The following is a 20,192-nucleotide window of genomic DNA, read 5'->3' on the forward strand; positions in this document are numbered from 1 at the left end:
ACATTTTGTCATCCCCCTTCTTCAGCATTAGGTGGCAGGATATTACTTAATGCTCCATTAATGCCCTATTTTATCTTGTATTTCTGTCTTAGTTTATAGGTGTTATATATATTAATTTGTCTGTTTTTTTGTTTTAAGTCTTTGTCCAGTGATCATAAATATCCTGTTCCTAGATCTAATGATGGTCTCATTGTATTTAAATTTTGAGTTTGTGGCCCCTGCTGTTTAGAATAAGGGGACCAAAAAGGGTAAAAATAGTCTTTTTATTAAAGCCCATGTAGAATGTTGGTTTTTCTTCAGATTTTGATTATTCATTTTTTTATTCTGTTCCTTATTTAATTCTCGTAAAATGTATCAAGCAGATTTTATGCGTTTTGGACCATTTTCAAGTTATAGATCAAAGTTCACTTTTTAATTTTGGTCAGATTTTGAAAATCTTATTATTGGATTCCTCATACAGTTCCATTAATGCCTCATTTTTTTTGTTAATTGGTGTTATTTATGGTCTTTTGTCTGTTTTCTGGTTTCGCGTCAAATCATGAAAATCCTGTTCCTTGTTCTAATCATGGTCTCTTATTGTCAGAGTGATAAACAAAAATATAATAACTGTTTTTATTTGTATAAAATTATACAAATACATAATTTTTACATTTTGCATAAAGATATTTTACAATTAATACATAAAAATAAACTAACTCTGTGTAAAACAATACTGATGTTATTGTCACGTCTATTAGATAAGACATATGCCCTTATGGTGATCTCTTTCAAGAGAAAATGAAGTTGAGTCCTGTTTTTTGAAGCAGAAAAAAAGATTTTTGTTGATTATTATATCAAGTAATTAAGAGGTTAAAAAAAATCTGAAAACCATTTTCCAAAGGACAAAAACTGAAATTTGTATACTCATTCCCAGCAAATACTAAAATTTTGTTGACTTAAAAGTTAAAAATATAGTCAAAATTTGAGCTTTATGATGTTGGATGAAAAAAAATCACATTCCATAACAACCTTCAAATAAAAATTATAATCACAGTCAAAATTGAATGGATACTTTATGACTAGAAAGTACATCAGAAGTAATGATTAGGGTCTGATATACATATATATATATATATCTATATACATTTTGGATGAAAATTGTTGTGAAATGCATGACATATGTGATGGTAGTGTACTGATAATAAGGCATAGGCCCTAACAGTAACAAATAAGGTATTAATTATCTCCCTTTTTCTTCAGATGAGAAGTTTTCATTTTTTTTCTGGAGCACAAAGAAAAACAAACCTGGAGAAATAAGTACCCTTTATATTAACAGCTGATATAATTAGCAAAAAGTTGTACATTTATTTTAATTTAAAATAAATGCTTTATTACTGAGTACATAATACTACTAATTTTAAGCCACAATGCTTAGTCTAGCAAAATTATTCTCTGAATATTTTTTTGCTCTAAAAATCAGATTTGATTAGAAAAAAGAGAGAAATTGACACCTAAAAATTATCTCAAAAATCAATTACTGGTATTGAAAAGAATACAATAGCACCTTTCCTTTTTGTTTTACATATACAAAATCTAAAAGCACTAGAAAAGCTTCTCAATATATATAAATAATATCCTACAATACATAATCAACAAATAACATCACGTAACAATAAATACAAAATATGAAACAATAACAATGGTATTAACAATGAAAAATAATCTCCTAGAGTTCAATATCACAAATGGCTACTGTTTATAATATCAACAACAACTGTGGCTTCGCCAAGGCCATTTGACACCTCACCATTCTGCATGTCTTTCTTGTGTAAATCTAAAATGATAGAAATTTAATTAAATTAATATGCTGTGTTATCAATCTTTTTAAACATACTGACTGAAGCTTGAAAAGAGGATTTCAGATATGTTCAAACCCTTAAATGTCAAAGTAAGCTTAAATTATATTCACAGACCTGATTATTTTCCAGAATTTTCAAAATTCATAACTTTACAGTATGCTAATTGTTAAATTCACAGGAAAAGTAAAAAGAAACCAAATGTTTTGACTCGTTTTAAACATTTTGCCAATTTTCTGCTTCTCTGAAGTTCCTTATCATCACATTTAAACATATATATGGCACTATTAATTTAATGTGTGGTGTCGAGTTGGGACATCAGTGTGAGGTTAACATATATATGGCACTTTTAATTTGTGGTGTTGAGTTGGGACATCAGTGTGATGTTAACAAATATATGGCACTATTAATTTATGGTGTTGAGTTAGGACATCAGTCTGACAAATATTCTTAGCTTACCTTGTAATAATCTGCATCCATCTCTAACGGTAGAACTGACTAACAGATCTGAAACCTCAGCTTTCTCCAACTGTTTAAGAATCTTCTCCGGTAAACAAGCAAACACTATCTTTGTGTTTCTCCGAGTGAATTCAACAATCATCTCTTTAACACACTAAAAAAAAAACAAATTCAATTCATTAAATGGATAAATGTTCAGAAATACTTTAAACCCAACTTTAGCTCAATTTGCCTTTTTAAAGGATAAAAATAATGGTAAACAATTTAAATAACAATTAATAATCACTTGGTTGTATCCCAAAGTAGAAACCAGCATTCTGTCAATACAATGTACTATCAAAGTGATATAGTGCCCGCTGCTTACTACAGAGATATGGAAACTTATCTTCCAGCAATATACTGTATATCAAAGAAGACTTGATCTATAATCTCACCATTGTAAGGTAATATTCTAAAATAAAATTACTTGGCTTAAACATTGCAGAAAACTTTTTTAAGAATTTGTTTACACAGAAGGACAGACAGACAGACAAAGTGGTTGCCTTTAGGAGATTTATCAAAAAGAGCCATTAAAAACCTACCTGAATTGAACTATAGTCTATATCAGATATGTGGCTACAGTCTAACACTGTTGACTGGTGCCCAGTTCCTCTATCTGGAAAAGAAAAGAGTAACAGTTTATAAATGTTGTTAAATGACAGTACTTGATGAATTCATTTAACCATAAAATAATTACATATTAGTTAGCATTTGTGGACCCAGGTTGAAGACCATTAAAGTGAACAAGAATTCCATGACCATATATCTTCCCCAATTACCTTTACTGCTGAAACAGACATTTGGCAATTGCTGAAATCAGCAAATCATTAAACTATAGCTTTACACTATTCAATTATTAAAATAAACTTTCAAAATTTGCTGTCAGCTTAAAAGCTTTTGGAAATCAAAATAATTACTTCGTAAAATATATTGTTGAAGCATTTTATCTCCCTTAGCTTATTGGCCTGCAAAATTATTTTAAAAAATTACAAATCTGTTCTAACTTAAACTTTGAATTAAATGCACTAGAAAATAAATATTTTAAGCAGCTGGTTAGTACCTATTGAAGACTTGGCCTCCAGTTCCTCTAATAAGAAGTCAACACTGGGGAAAGAAAAGCCATGAGCTAAAGTTAATACACTAATATTTTGTACATCTTTCATCTTCTGTGCCTGAAATGAGAAACAAACCATGTCTTATACATGTAATTAAATCCATGAATTTGAAAACCATATAACTTTTTTAGGCAATATAAATGTATTCCAATATGAATTTGAATACAAACATAATTTCAAAAGTATGAAATATTTAACCAAGATGTTTTAGTCTTCTGTAAAAAATGTTTCCAGCCATATTCCCTTCTAAAAATGTATGGATTTTTGCAATTTATATTCAAAAGAAGATTTGGCTCTGTTGAAAAAAACAGTGCCTATGATCTTTGTTACATTATTTCTATAATACACAGAAAGTTTAGTTTAGGCAGGAGTTCGGTTAACCCAGTTTCATAGTGGACACAAACTGATATGAATGGACTACTGAGCATACGGTAACTGAACCGATCAGCGCAACAAAAATTGCATTGATCATTGATCACCGATCAGTTTCCAGTCAGTCATCGATCTGTCAAACCGATCCATTTAACTGGTGATCACATCACGTGACGACAGAGAGGTCAATGTATTTGTTTTTGTTGTTTTCTTTGTCAATTTTACATATATTTACATAATGTAATATATTTAAACATCAATTTATACATTTATTGTACATTTATTTTATTTAAAACTGATCTGACGTCATATTACACAAAAAAACTGCAATCAGATCGGTCACCGGTCATTGATCCGTCAGCGATCTATCAGTCAATGGTAATCGATCCTTCAAATTGTTGCACAGATCGGTTCAAGGACTGTACTTGTTTTAGACAGGTATTCAAATTATACAGGGTTCAGTTAAATCAGGGTTCAATTTACAGCAATTCTTACCTTGACCCTAGGTCTGGCCATTGGGTATAGAAGAATTATCAATGAAATTCCAACTCCTATCATAATGCCATACTGAAAATAACAAAACCATTAATATACCCATAAAACTAGGCAAAAAAAAAATCACAAAAAATATAACTTAAATATTTTTATTTGCTTCCATATATCTTTTCACAAATATTCATAAGCATTTAGCTATTATTTTAACTGATTATCAGTTTGTTTACATCCATAGAAATATATTCATTTTGTAAGAGTTGCAGGAACCATATCAGAGATTATTGAGTTATCTCTCCTGCAAAAAATTAAATAGATTATTTTGAAGCACAACTTACCTCTATACCTATACCTAAACAGCAGAGAAAGGTTACAACAAGAACCATCAGGTCTAATTCTAAAAAAAAAATAGAAAGACAATTTTAAAAATGATGAATCTATAAAACCAACATATGTACAGAAAAATCAGAATATTAAAATATAATGACAAAAGTTTTTGAAAGTGCTAAATGATATTTTAAATTATATAAGTTGGGAAAAAAACCTTCCCAAATTATACTGATACAATAATAGCTTACTTTGATAATTATAATTAAAACCTCTATTACATAAATTGAAAAATTGCAAAAATCTTATCTTGTATGCTGTTTCTCATCCACTGTGAAAATAATTTCAGGCTAATAATAGACTCCAACTGACAGCTAAAGTAAAGCTTTTCTACATTTTAAACTTGCATAAAGGGGCATTTTACTGGTTTGTTGACCTCATTAAATCATCCCTGACTGTAAATGATTTCAAATGTTAATGGGTATACATGTACTTACTATTAAGCCTCCATAAAGTTTTAGGAATGTTGTAATCTACCATCTGTATAACAGCAGAAATAATGACAGCAGCCAGAGCTGACTTGGGAATGTATTTAAATAATGGTGTCAACACTTGTAATGCCAGGAGAATAATTGCACCTATAAAATTCAAACAAATATTGTCAACTATATCAATGTAAAAGTCAAATGATTGTTTAGCATCATTTCTAATTGCAGTTTCTGAATGGGCTCTTGAATATATTGGATTTTACTTGTATTGCCCTAAAATTACCCTACAGTAAAAACAAGTTCAAGGTTAGTTTTTTACATAATATATGAAAAGAAATCTCAGGTTTCCCAATCCATATTTTATAAACTGGCATTAACAGTCACCCCCATGTAAAAAAATGATAAATTGGAGTCTGTGTAAATATATTTTAAATATTCTCCTCTGGTAAATTGGAATGCTTTAAACAAACAATGAACACATGTATCTATCTAGGACTGAGAACTCACCTGTAACAACACCAGAGGCTGGGGTTCTAACTCCACTCTGTGAGTTTACTGCAGTTCTACAAAATAAAATAATTCATATTCATTTTGAAATAAAGTCCATGATGGTTCTATACATCATGTAATGTTAATCTTTTATTTTAATGACAAAGTAATAAACAAATCTGTTTGTTCGATTGAAGAGAATTTAAGAATTTGTTCTATCTATAACAGCTTATGCAATTTAACAATTTAAGTAGCTTTCTTTGTAAGAATCAGGCAAAATCTGAAAAAAATGATACACCCCAAAAAAGGCTACATATTTTTATTTTTGTAATTAAGTTGTTTTATGTGTTTATTCTTTGAAATGTATAATTATTCATTCAGATCTGCCTGCTCTTAGAAGATAATCAACATTGAAAATCCAGTAGATTCTATTGTATTTGAGCGTCATTTACATTTACTTAGCTGGAGTGCTACTTAAATCTAAATTTTGTTTGAAGTGTTTTATATTATTCCTTGTCCCTACATGTACCAAATATATGTTTACCTTGAGAAGCTGCCGGTGACCGGATAAGATGAAAAGAATGAACTAACTATGTTGGCTACACCTGAAAAATAAAAAAAAGTAAAATATCAAATATATACAACACTTCACAACAACTAAAGTGGCCTAACAACAAGTTCCGAATGTGCATATTGGTTTCAACTATAAACAAAATTGAATCAAATTAAATTTTTCTGTGATTCAAGGGGAATAACTCAAAAGATTTATTCAAACATCATCCACCTTGACCTTACTCTCAATTTAATGACAATGAAAAATATACAAATATAAAACAAGTGAAAATTAAGTAGTTCCCTATTTATTGGAAGCAATCAGTTTACATCAGACAGACAATCACATAGTCCTTAAGGACAAACCAAACATTTTGCATGGAAACAATATAAGATTTTACTATATCACGGTTAATGCATAACATGGAAATACTTAGGTGTCTATTCCTTCAAGTGAACATTAATTAAATAAATTACAAACTTACCAATGGCAATGAGTTCTTGACTTGGATAAATCTTGTAATTATTTCTTCTAGCTGCAAACAAATAGTTCAATGATCGATCACACAATACTAAACCATGAACTAGAAATGATTAGAATTCAGAAAAATTAAGTGTTTGTTTATACAATATAGTCTTTATTTATCTTTACACACTGAAAATAAGGTGCAAAAAAATTAAAGATTTTAAAATTAAAAACTTAATTATATTCTAAGAAATTGGCAGTAAAAGATCTGAACATGTACACTCAGTCAGTATTATACTTACAGAAAGCCTTAGCTATAGCAATAAGCTCCACAAGACCTAACAGTGGGACAATGATGAAACCAGCACCAATACCCTGGAAGGGAGGTCAAAAATTATAATCTCTAAGTCAGTGAATAAAAATACAGTGACTTTAACCAGGACTTGATCAAATTTCTGCAAGAGGTTTACTACCATTTTACAATATCTAAGATTTTTACAGATTTCATAGAAGAAACTTTGGTTTTGCAATTAAATATGAAAATGAATTAGCAAGGATCTGATATGAATAGTCAGTGACATCAAATTACTGTAAATACTGATGCTTAAATCTAAAGATGCTATTGATAGAAATGAGCTTCTAAAAGACCAGGTGTCGATTTCACAAAAAGTCGTAAGTGTAAAATTGATTGTAAATAATGATGTCACAATGCTATTTTAAGTTGTAGCGTCATTACTTACGATCAACTTTACACTTACAACTTTTTGTGAAATCGATGCCAGAACTTATAAATACGAAGCCAAATTATAAATACGTACTGTAAATACTTCCTGAGTTGTATAAGTAGAATTTGCATCAGAAACTGAGAATTTGGGTAGACGTACTGGAGGCAAACCACTTCTAATGTGGCCTGTGATGGATAGTTTGTTTATGTCATAATACTGCAGAATGGCTACAATTCCTGAGGTTACTATTACAACAATGGCATTGGCACCTGTGATCATAATAAAAATTGGTGTGTCATAAAATAATTTCAAGTTAAAAGGACAGTCTTTAAGCAACACTTAATAATGAAGATCACTTTGTTTAAAGCAACAATTAAAAAATGATAGTCTCTAACTACAGCTAAAAATAATGGAAAACATTTTGTATTCAGACTATAACTATTGGTAAATAATGAAGAAGATTTGGTTTCAAGCAGGTCTATGTAAGATTTGGAGTTAAATTTCAAGGTCTATTAAAAATACTATTAATTTCTTAGCAAGTTATTCAAAACATATGTTTTTTTTTAACCAACTGGAATTTCTTTGAGTTATATTTGTTACGATAATATAAGTACCCCAGTGAAAAAACAAACTTACTTGTTCCTATTAACCAAACAATATATCTAGCTGCCCTTACAGCTCGGGATGGAGGGCTAGCTGGGTCATTTTTCCAGTCAATTGTTCTCATTTTCTGTAAAAAAATGTTAAATCAGATTTACAACAAACTCTATCCCAACTTTTTTTCCATTTTAAATCACTCATTCTGTGCAGTAGGATTTAACACAGCAAGAAACTTTCAGATATATTTTAAGTCTCCTGTAGTTTGTGTAATTGATAAGAATCTTTTCCATCCATATAATAAAATAACTGTAGATTTCAAGCCTAGATTTGATCATGATTAAATAAGAATTACTAAGAATTTGGTCACTTATGGTAAGTCTCTTTTCACATAAATTAAAATCTATAAATATTATTTCTTTCATTATACTTCAAAATGCAATATGAAACTCCAAGCATGCCTGAAGAGGTCTGTCAAAACAGTTTATAGCAAAAAAAAAACATTCAACCAAAAGCTGAACAGACAAATACTAAGCAACAAACAAACATTATCTTACCTTCATCAAAATAAGAACAACCAAGCTAACCAGGCCCATAATGAGGTCCCATACACTGAAAGAATCCATTAATAAATGATTAAATCATAATAAATTAATTTGAGATAAATACTGTAATCTGATTGGTTAAAATAATTTTGTTATATCTCAATGGATAAAAAAAATTTTGACACGCCCCTATTCAGTTAAATTAAGAGCTACTTTTCTCATGTTTAAAGATAAAAATATGTTTTAAAATTGATTAATAAGAATTGGCACTTCGCACAATACACAATATGCACATGGAAAATTTCGGTTATGTTTTAATAGACAATTTTTTATCATAGCCAATTCTTAAATATCTTCAGTAAAATATCATTTCTATTTCTATCCTCATTATAACCTAAATGTCCTCAATACACACCAAGAAATGTCTGAACCTGACTATGAACATTTTTTAAGACTATGCATAAGTTTGTTTGCCATTCTGTAGACATGACCGCAGGAATAGGGAAAGTTGTGTGTGATCTCTAACCCTGAAACTGAAAACACTTAAAAATTTGACTTACTTAGTCTCTGGAATATGTTTGCATGTCTCATATACCATGTGTAAAAATTCTCTAGGAATGTCCTTCAGGCCTAAGATATTCTGGAAATTAAAAACAGAAGATTATTAGATCTTTTACAACAAAACAATATTTTAAAGGAATGACTCTAATCTAATTATTTTTTTATTGTGTGTAAAACATTGTAATTGTTCATACAAAACAGGTTATACTGAATGTGTCAGCCAAAAAAAGTTTTTTTACCTCAATAAATTAATTCAAAAAAGAGTCTTTTTTCCTGAATAAAGTTATTTTATATTAAAAAAAAAAGAAATGTACAACAGTTTGTCAAAACAGAAATTGAATGTACTTCCTGTTACATTGGGCATGCATACTATTGAGATTAATTCATGGGATATAAAAAGACAATTCTGTCTTTTCAAATAAAAGTATTTTATTTATTTATTTAAATATATATTTACATACTAGATAAGTGGGGATAGTGAATGACTGACCACATTTAATTTTGATTTGTTTTTTTCATCTACCACTAACAGGAAAATAAAAGTGTGTAAAAGCAACTAAAATGTATTTACTGAATCTAAAAAAATAATGATTTTTTTTTATGAATCGTTTAAAACTATCACATTTTCTCAACCATTACAGGAATATCCTGTTCAGTACAGTATAGTACTGTATTTATAGTCTTCATCAGTACACTGAGCCTGACAATGTACAGTGTACAATATATTTCTTACTTTGACTTGTCCAAAAGCTATGGTAATTGCAGCTGCTGAAGTGAAGGCATTGATGACAGGGTAGGAAATAAAATTCACCAGGATCCCTGTAACAATATGAAATAAAACAGAATCATTCAGAGTTCCAATATTTGTTTAAGACAAAACAGGTTTAATAGTGTAATTCATTTTCAAAGATGATCACTAAAATACTGATTGTTAAATTTTAAATGTGAAAAGATAATTTCCACATACTATAGTGGATGTAAAAAAGGATTAAGGCACTAACTCAAGAAATACATTTGTATAAAGATAGCGATACATTTAAAAACAGCCTTTTTTTCAATTTAGCTCTTTTTTTTTCACTTAAAGCCTTGTCTTATCCAGGTTTTCCATTATTTCATGCTGCCACATTTGACCTTTGAGATAATTTTCTCAAGGACATTTGTATCAATCTCTAATTATCTACTGCACATACAATACCTAAATCATACATGTATGTATGTTCAAGAAAACTTTTAGTTGCCTACATTCTGCCAATGCACATATACTTTACTCACAAAATATTAATAGAATACTAATATATGACTATACCTAAATTTAGTATTCCCATAGCTAACTGTACAACTCCAGTCATTAAACATAGAACAATTGCGTAAGTGGCATCATCTTTGATTGGCGACATGGCAAATGTGGCAGTCATCAGTGACATGATAGCTGTAGGTCCCAGCGTGATATCTTTACAGGTCCCCAGGAATGTGTAGATGAAACAACCCATGAAGGCTGAGTACAAACCATACTGTGAAAAAAAAAAGAATAAGATTCTAGAAATGTAGTTAATTTCCAAATTGTCTTAAGTTTTCAGTAATTTCCATGTATATATAATTTATTATATTTCATCTTCATCTAAAGTTTGAATAGCTTTGGTATTCTTATGTAAACAAAAGTAGCATCAATTCTCATAAGGATCTTTTAATTTACTAAATCATTTGTGCAAAATGCTTCTTTTAAAGGGTCTAAATAAAAGCAAAATAATATTAATGGAGTCTGGGTTGCCCATTTAGCTTTCTGTTTGTTTTCTTTTAGTTTATATATGTAGTTTGTAGATTATTTCTGTTCTTTCTCTACTTTGTCTTTGCCTATTGTACACAGGCAAAACATTTCCACATGATTTTCATCTGAATTGAGCAATTTATTTTTGTGAAAGAGTTCATTAGAAACTCATGTGAATTGGTCTTTACATGAATTTCTAGTGAGATACTGTAAATGTATTATTTTTTGCTGATTCTGTTGAGTGAGCATATTCCTGGGTATCAATTTTCGCAGATTAAAAAAATGATTAGTGTTATTCACTGTTAAAAATCGATTTCACCTCTACAACTTCTAACACTTTTCTGTCAACTGTGAAAGTAGCAAAAATTGGCACACTATGAAAATTAGTACTTTAACATTATTCAGATATTAACCTAATAAGTAAATTGTGCATGAATATCATGTAAATTTCATGCAAAATTCATGTGGATTTCATGTGAACTAATTTTGCCCCCATATTGCACTCAGACTTGATTTGAAATGAAAGGGTTTGGTTTAAATAGACAAAAATATTTGTACTGATGTAAAGCAACACAATCTTAATCAATTGTTCACTGTTGAAAGTTGAATTCCATCAAATTGAAGTCTGTAATAATTTATCTATGATAATTAATCTTTTCAGTTTGCACTTAACTGAAAAAGTGCGTACAATATTTTTTTTTTTGGCACATTTCTTCCAAGAAAGCCCTCCAGCATGTTTTAGTTTATAAAAATAACTATAATCATTTTTTGTCTTTTGGCTCATGGAAGTGCAAGTAAACAGAAGACATATATTAAACATCATTAATAACAACAAAGGTCATTGCCAGTAGGCAAGTCAGGGCAAATATTCATATATAACATGCCATAGGAAAGAGCCCAGCAAGAACAGAAAAGGTCCTACTCTATGTAACTCACAAGAAGAAAGACAGGAGAGAGGACAAAACTACCTCCCAGACTCAATGTAATATTCTCTAAGACAGAGACCAGCAAATATGGTACATAAGACCCTGTTTAACTTACCTGAGGAGGGAGGCCTGCTAGGACAGAATAGGCCAAACCCTGAGGTATTACTGTCATGCCTACTGTTAGACCTGCTATGAAGTCTGCCGTAAGGTCTTTTACACTGAAAAATTTAATTCAGTCAATAAATTGGTGACCTAAAAATACTTAGTAAAGATAACTCACTTTTTAAAACTTTTTTATTAGTCATTTATTTCTTAGAATTTTCAATGACAACAGACATATTTAACAGTTTCGATGTCATGAATGTCGTAATTCACTAATAGTACTCTTTGTTATATTACCAACAAAAACATTTCAATGATAATCTTAAGTCGTTATAACACTCCAGTTGATAATTTTTCTCTGATAATCTACAGCACTTAAAACACTTATAACAAACAGATAGCATCATTGCTACTATTACACTGATCGTTACAGTTATCTAAAATGCATAAAAATTTCCATTGACAAAAAGACAACAAGCTTTGTAGATAAAACATATTTGTAAACAAAAATGACCCTGAGACCAAGGTAACATGCATCAAAAGCATGTTACTGCAGCAAAAGCATTTTATTTACCAACCTCATAGAATTGAAGGCATGAGGTCTTCATGTACTTTGACATTGTATAGGTGATAATTTAGGTCGAAGTTTACTTTTTAAAGATAAAACTAAATTGGGTTAACAAAAAATAAGTTTAAAGACAGATGCTTTATATGGTATTTTCCCATCCATCCAATTTTTTTTTTCATATCAATAGTGACTATGTGACTATTTTAATTATACATGATTTATATTGAGAATTTTTCTACATTGTTTATAATTAAGTGTCAGTCTCTGAAAGAATCAGGCAGAGGGTGAAACATGGTATGAAAAAAAACCATCATTTTGAAAGTGTAATTTGAATATTTGCACCATCAAGGAAAACAGACAAGATTTTCCATATCATGCTGGACCATTGAGTTACAATATCATTGAAATGCAATGAAAATGAACAGATCAAGGGCATATTACTCTGTCAAAAACACCTCATTTTTATAACATTCTATTGAAAAATATCTAAGCAAAGCCAGTGATGTAGAGGTCAAATAATGGTCTATTCAAATAGAGAAAGCATCCTTCAGTGATATTACATTGCCAGATCTGTGGTGTTTTGACATGCATGTTTCTGATTTTTCCCATTTTGCCTGATTCTTACAAACACTGACTTAATAGCAGACTAAGGTATGCAAATCTTAACTTGTGTCTTTTCTTGTGCTTATGATAGATGATCCTCATGAAACCATTCTGGATTTAATATTTGGATCTCTGAAAGTTAAATTTCTTTCCTGATCCACAAAGTTATCAGCAAAAAAAAAAAACCATGAAAATCGTTAGTTTCAAATCACTAAGACGTGAAAGTAGTTATCATACAGCGACCACCTTACAAACAAAGATATTATAATAAAATCCACCATTCTTATGTTTCTACTACTATTAATCCCAATATGGCTGGAATTGAACCCCAGGTAGACATAATTGAATGGCAACATAAATTCCTATGAATGACCTTCAAAATGGACCATGTGTTGGAAAGTTTGACTGCTATTAGGGCCACAAAAGGCTCCATGGCCTAATTTAACCTTTTTAACAGGGCTTAACAAAACTGACCATTCAAAAATGTCAAGTGGACATTTGCTGACTTGATCATGTGATCGACCTAGTTTTTGGGGGTAAGCAGACAGACATACAAAACAAACAGTGTCTTATCTACAGAATAAGAAAGACCACTGTCCATTCCAGAATCTCTAGAAATTGGAATTCAAATTATTGGTTTTTGGATAAATTTTCAAGGTTTTATGAATATAAGAATTAATAAGAGTAGAAAAGGTCAAGGCATTTTACTGACCCATAATTATAGTAAACTTCAAGGAAATAAGTGACTTTCATAAGCAATTCAAAATTTGTAATGCTTTGATAATGGATGGTTTCCTTGTCCTTTGTGTTCCTAATTCAGCATAAAAAAATGGTAGTACAATGATTAGAATATGTCATGACAAACATTTATGCATTTGGCTTTCCATAGTACTGTAAAAAACCTAAGTGATTGTGATCATTTCCTAGTAGGTCTTTAGAATTTTGATGCCTCAAGCTTAAATTAGATCATTTTCTTCTCCTTTTTCTTCTCAAATGAAATCTGGAAATATAGTGTACTGGCTAGCACCAGAAAAAAGGTCAAGGACCTAATCAGAAATCCAGTGACCTCCTATAACTAGTTCTCCTGCACTATCAAAAGAAATACTTTGAGGACATTAGGGACTTGTTTTTGATTCACTTAGGAAATTTTTAATACAAATGTATTACAAAGCCTGCATACATTTAAATTCAAAAGATGAGCAAAAAATTGTTGATCTTATTAGAATTGCCCAGTTTTGAAACACACATCTCGCCATCCTGTTCACAAGTGACCTATTTTTTTTAACTGTGACATCAAAACACTTCACAGATTTTTGTGACATAATCTCTTCAATAAGTTTATTTTATCTCAAAATGTATTTGCCTTGACACCTTAGATACAAAAGTTGCCCAAAAACTTGTAAATAATATTCTTTTATAGACATTCGTCTCCAGATACAAAACTATTGGAGCTCATTTATATAAAAATTCAGTACAAAACCAAAAAAAATAATGACCGCTTTCAGTCTACACCTTGACCAATATATATTTTATAACAGTTTTAAACAAATAAAAGATCTTTGTATCGTCTGTTGCTGTTCATTAATCATGAAAACTTAGAGCTCAGGAACTTGATCCCTACCTCTCATTTTACTGGTTTCAGAAATTATTCAAAAATACATGTACAAACATGTAATGCCATAATTTTTTTTAAAATGGATCCAAATTTGATATTACTCCAATGAAAGTAAAAACTGATTAGAATGGAGAACTATGAGCAAAAGTTGAATATTGCAAAATATCAACTAAAGTTATTTAATTTCAATATCATAACAAACGAGCCTTGGTAAGTTCGTTATAAAGTTAAATAACGCGAGTTGAAATTTTGCAATATTCAACTTTCACAAGTTGTAAAACTTTTTTCCATGATTCCTTTGGAATATTTTGGCCAATTGACATTTGGCATCTATCGTGGCAAAATTTAGAAAAAAAAATTCTAGTGATCGTCCATTTATGACAACACCAATGGTGTTGAAAGAATAAGTTAAAAATGTCACAACATCACTTTTGACCAATCAGGTTTTATAGAAAATGATACACAAACACACAACAATGTCTATTTTTCATATCACTAGTTCGTATCACATCTTCCATGGTGTGATGTCGCAAATATCTAATTGTCTTAGAAATAGATAAAATGACCAAATGGTAGAGAACTGGATATTCATAATCAAGAGACAAAGACCAAGGAAGCAGACAAGCACCATAAATAATGATATAATCATTTAAAAAGAATACACAAAGAAACAAATGAATAAATGAACAAACTGGAGTGTGGACCAAGCATCTTCAGCTTTTCTATAAACACCCACTGAGTTGCTCATATGTCAAATATCAATGAAAGAGGGAAACTATGACATTGTAACAAAATTCAAAACATAATTCATACTTTTCTTTAGATTGATCGTAATTCAATTAAGAAAATCAAAATTTCACTAACTTTCATTAACCCAGGCTACCTCTTATCAATTTGTAAAATTTTTGACATACTGTTGTATGTAAATACATGCATTAAAATGTGTTTATCAAAGATTATTTTTGTGCCCCTCTGCCCCACCCCCTTTATATAAATCTCTGGATCTATCACTCATTTCACACAAATTTTAAAATATTATCACTTGAACAGAGCAAATAAATTTTGTGAGGGAGTTCACGTTAATCATGAGAATGCTCAATTCATATGAATTTTGTTAATTTTTTAAATGAAAATAATGTCTTAAGTGAATTTCACATGAAACTCAAATGAATGATCAGAGATATTCACGTGAATGTTTTGCCTATATGCTAGTACAAAAATCAGGTAAGACAGAGAGGAGATTTAAATCCAGGTTATATGTAGAAAGAATGTTTTTTTATTATTTTCTAACTAAGAACTTTCAGTGATAAAAGTTTCAAATTCAAATCTAAAATAATAAAAAATTTTGTAAAGTTGAAAAAAACATTTAGAATAACATTTTTTTTACAATTTCAATAGTATGGCTTGTATTGCGTCTGATGAGATGATCTTAGCTTGGTGACAATCTATTACAATATGGTTATATATTTAAGGGAAACTTTCTTTTGTAACCACTACCATTTCCTTGTCTCTGTTCATAACTAAAGAGTTACTATTTCAATGGAAACTATCTTTCATGGATTTAACCATTTAACCACATAAACCACAAAAATCTGGTAAATCATAATGTCATTCATTCAAAGTTGTATTCTTTACCATGTGCTGAGATTCACATTAAACTAGTATTCCTTATCATGGTGTATGCACAGGTCATGTAGTATTATCTATATCAATGCAAAGGGCTATTGAACTTGACATTGTTTTACATGAAATTGTACCACAAATTTGTTAAATACTAAAATAAAAATGCAAAAGTATGTATGCTTCTTGGTGTGTGCATGTTATATTAATACATTGTAGCATTAAAGAACAATTATAGATAAAAAAGAAAATTTTCAAGTTTTTAGAAGAAAAGTCAAATACAACTCAATGTCCTTTAAAGTGACATGTTTTTTTTTCTTTTTTTTCTGTCATATTTCAAAATGTACACTTTTATATTTCATATGTTTCTAAATTTGTGACAAAGAATCATCTTTTCCAGCTTCTGTTGTATAATTCATTGTAAACCAAAAAATCAAAAAGGCTGTTTGAAAAAAATTTCTGAAAAAAAAATCAAGAGAAAAAAAATATAAAATATTGTTCTTACCTGTATTTGGTAATCCATTTCGTTATGGGGAATCTAGTTTTCCATGCATCTACAGTACATGCATTGCTAGCGTACTGTCGCACAACTTTTTTCACTTGCACCATTTTTCTTTGACAAAGACTGTCTTGAGATTGTATAGAAACACCTCGATCTCCCAAAAGTGGAGTTGATTCTGTATCTTCTGAACTGAAACTCATGGTTTTTGATTTTCTTCATCCTATTTTATAGTAAGAAAAAAGGTCAGAGTTCATATGAATAAATTTTAATGTTAAATGTAAACAATCATGTTTATCAGTATTTCTGGTGCTTCGAGGTGTCTCTTTAAGGAGGGACCACGTTTACATATTTGTCAACAGGGGACCTCTCCTTATCTTATTTATAGTTAGATTTAGAAATTTAAATTTTACTAATTGTGCAAAATATTTTAAATTTCTACAATAGTTTTAATATCCAATATTTAAATTCAATTGTGACACTCATCCAATGGCAAGAAATCCATGTTTTAAATCCACTAGTTCATCTACCTGGCAAATCACTTTACCTTTAAGAGCATAGAAAAATGACATCTTTATCAAAACATTTAACATGTAATTTGCATGTTATTAAACATGCATTTTATCTGGAAGCTAATTGTACAAAAATCTTCATCAAAAAATTTAATTTGTAAATGCATGAAATCTTATTTCATTTTATAATTTATTTATTTTGCATGATTTAATATTTATATTTTCATAAAGTTGATCATTTTTTGTTGAAAAGAATTCTCCTTAGGCCTGAAAAGTGTGCTGTACTATGTACATAAAACTGTTATCCAAAAAACTATCTAAAATAATATTTTAATACGAACCACATGCACTATATTATTTTGCTTAAAGGTTTTATTTGAGTGCAATTGCAAAGGAGAAACCCAGAATGAAGGTCAGAGTTTTGATACACGCTAACAGACTTTAATAGTGAATAATAATGGTATGAGATGTTGTCATTGCCCTTTTTTGGATCCATTTCCATGGTCTGTCCTTGTGTGAAGAAGTGAACCTATATATGTAGTTACTTATTAAAAGTATGGGTTTTCTTTTTTTTTTATTCATTTTTTTCATGACAAAAAGGTACATCTGTTGGTGAAGATATACATGGAAAGTATAGTTTTTAATTCATAATTACCAGTTTAAGATGATTTACCCTTACAATAGGTACAGATCTAGATATTTTGGAAAAAAGGGTCTAGAAAAAAAGGGGGTCCAGCCTATTATTTGTTAACTTTAGCACATAAAGACAGGAAATCAACTAAATTTTCCAACCGAAAAAAGAGGGGGTTCCAACTGCCTTAACCCTCCAATGCCCTAGATCTTGGAAAAATTATAAAGCCAAGCTTTCAAGCTGATTTTTCACATCTACGTGTTAGCATAGAATATGACCTAATGTACCAGCAAAGTTTTCAGGAAGATCCACAAAGCCCTTATGCATTCTCTAAAACTCTTTTCCAGAATTAGGATTTTATCAATTTATATACCAGGTAGTTCAATTTCACAAAGCAAAAAAAAAAATTTTTTTCAGGGGGTTTGGCTTTATTCAGCATATTTTTTTTCTTGTTTTGTATGTACCTAGTACTTCTTATCTGGGTAGTTAATGGTTTCAATATTTAAATTCATAACTAAGGGTAGACTTGCTATAAGACCCTCTTTATTATATAAGACACAAAAAATCTACATAATTAACCCCTCTCTGATAATGCTTCTGCTAACTGCTGTGAAAGAGTAGATTTGCTATCAGAGAGATACATGTAATCAATAAACTTTTTTTCATTTATTATACTTTAAGAGAGGGATATGTAGCAAATCTAAATTCAGGACAATAATAACCTGCTTTTCAAAATACTTTAATTTTTTTGTGGTGAAGGCACTTGTTTCTGTTAATTACATATTCCATGTACCAGTACATCATGGAACACAGTGCAAGTAATTTTTACTGAATCATTGTGCATCCCTAATGTACTTTTTTCTATGTGCTTAAGGCATGCTGACCCAGATATTGACTTAAGGATAGGTAATTATGACAAATAAAAACAGTATTAATATTAATCTACTGGTCATTTTTATTATTATTTTGCTTGTATATTTACGCATTAAGTTTCAATTAATTGAAATTTACTACGTCAAAAATGTCTAATTTTTCACAAATAATGTAAAAACTTAGTAAGCATACAAACATGTTATTATGAAGTTTGATGTTTCCCATGTGTAATGTCGACATAACACAATATGATACCCCCTTTTGTTCTCAAATTTACTGTTTTACATTCAAAAACAAGACATTCGAGCCATTAGGAAAAAAACGACAAGGAAAAACCAAAAAGGTCAAAAAGGTCAAAATATCATTTAAACTTGTTTCCTCTTTTAAATGAAATTTAAGTCATAACCATCATTTATGTAAACATGAAGTTCATATGTTAGAAGGAGTATTATTCGAGATCTATCTTCAGCTTTTACTGCAATTTCTGTTGCCAGTTTAATCCAGAACTTTCCAGAACCTTCCTTTGTTGAAATGAAATACAAAACTGATATATAAGTTGAAGCTATCTATTTTCTACAGTTAAATGCAACTTTGTGCACATTTTTATACCACATGGTAGACATCTATATATAACAGGTCTAGGGTATTGTGGCCTTCTACAGTTAACAATACCAAGTAATAGGTTGAATCAGTAATAGCATTTTTAAAAGTTGTGCAGTTCTAAAATGATACACTTAAGTCATATATAGAATTAGCACAAAAGACTGAGAATATAATTAAAATAGTAAAACTTCATAATGTTAATTTACAGCCTCCGTGATGACTAGCATGCCTACATCAAGTGTCATAATCTATGGATTTGATCCCCAGTCAATTCAACAAATGTGGACCGAAAATATTCACAGAATGAAATCTTATACAACAAAATTGAGCAATATATGAAAAGGTTCATGGAAATTGATGCCATAGAGAGAATCTAGTAGAAACACTATGAGCTTTTCAAACATTTATGCCTTATCACTTCAAACTTTTAACCTTTAGCTGAGGTCAGCAATGAAATAACCCTAGAAAAATCTGTATGAAGTTTAATGGTATCATAAAGATTCACTAAAATTCATTTAATAACTTAACTGAACATAAGATATGAGAAAGAAGAATGAACAGACAGACAGACCCACAAATCACACATATACCCTCTAGCTTCATGCAGCAGAGTGAATAATCTTCCCTATTTAACAGTATTTTCACTTTATTCTGTAAAAGTTTTTAATTTTTTAACAAAGCAGTTTTCGTTTCCTTAAAGTTTTTGCATTTTATTTTTCAAGTTAGCATGATATGAAAAAACAATTTTCCTGCATAATTATTACAGTTTCGTGTCACTGAATAAAACTCTGAACTGGAAGATGTACATTTAAG

The 20,192-nt window shown here is 29.9% G+C and overlaps 1 protein-coding gene across 3 annotated transcripts in view; it reads right to left on the reverse strand.

Moving 5' to 3' along the window:
- Positions 1–598: 598 nt before the first annotated feature.
- The window catches only part of LOC148619541 (sodium-independent sulfate anion transporter-like), a 39,758-nt gene continuing 20,164 nt past the window's right edge, over positions 599–20,192 (reverse strand). For all 3 annotated transcript variants that reach the window (XM_088579533.1, XM_088579531.1, XM_088579532.1), the window contains 19 exons: positions 16,767–16,983; positions 11,869–11,971; positions 10,369–10,573; positions 9,796–9,881; positions 9,062–9,141; positions 8,514–8,568; positions 7,996–8,089; positions 7,453–7,628; positions 6,937–7,009; positions 6,654–6,704; positions 6,161–6,221; positions 5,635–5,690; positions 5,137–5,277; positions 4,651–4,709; positions 4,316–4,387; positions 3,394–3,505; positions 2,876–2,949; positions 2,295–2,448; positions 599–1,813 (listed from right to left, as the gene is read on the reverse strand). In XM_088579533.1, the coding sequence (XP_088435659.1) occupies positions 1,719–1,813; positions 2,295–2,448; positions 2,876–2,949; positions 3,394–3,505; positions 4,316–4,387; positions 4,651–4,709; positions 5,137–5,277; positions 5,635–5,690; positions 6,161–6,221; positions 6,654–6,704; positions 6,937–7,009; positions 7,453–7,628; positions 7,996–8,089; positions 8,514–8,568; positions 9,062–9,141; positions 9,796–9,881; positions 10,369–10,573; positions 11,869–11,971; positions 16,767–16,963 (1,944 nt within the window). In that variant the 5' untranslated portion in view covers positions 16,964–16,983 and the 3' untranslated portion in view covers positions 599–1,718. The remainder of the gene's footprint in view (positions 1,814–2,294; positions 2,449–2,875; positions 2,950–3,393; positions 3,506–4,315; positions 4,388–4,650; positions 4,710–5,136; positions 5,278–5,634; positions 5,691–6,160; positions 6,222–6,653; positions 6,705–6,936; positions 7,010–7,452; positions 7,629–7,995; positions 8,090–8,513; positions 8,569–9,061; positions 9,142–9,795; positions 9,882–10,368; positions 10,574–11,868; positions 11,972–16,766; positions 16,984–20,192) is intronic.

The sequence above is a fragment of the Perna viridis genome, chromosome 4, assembly GCF_037379345.1.
Source record: "Perna viridis isolate PV_CMFRI_1.1 ecotype Kerala chromosome 4, ASM3737934v1, whole genome shotgun sequence".
In the NCBI taxonomy this organism is placed as follows: Eukaryota; Metazoa; Mollusca; class Bivalvia; order Mytilida; family Mytilidae; genus Perna; species Perna viridis.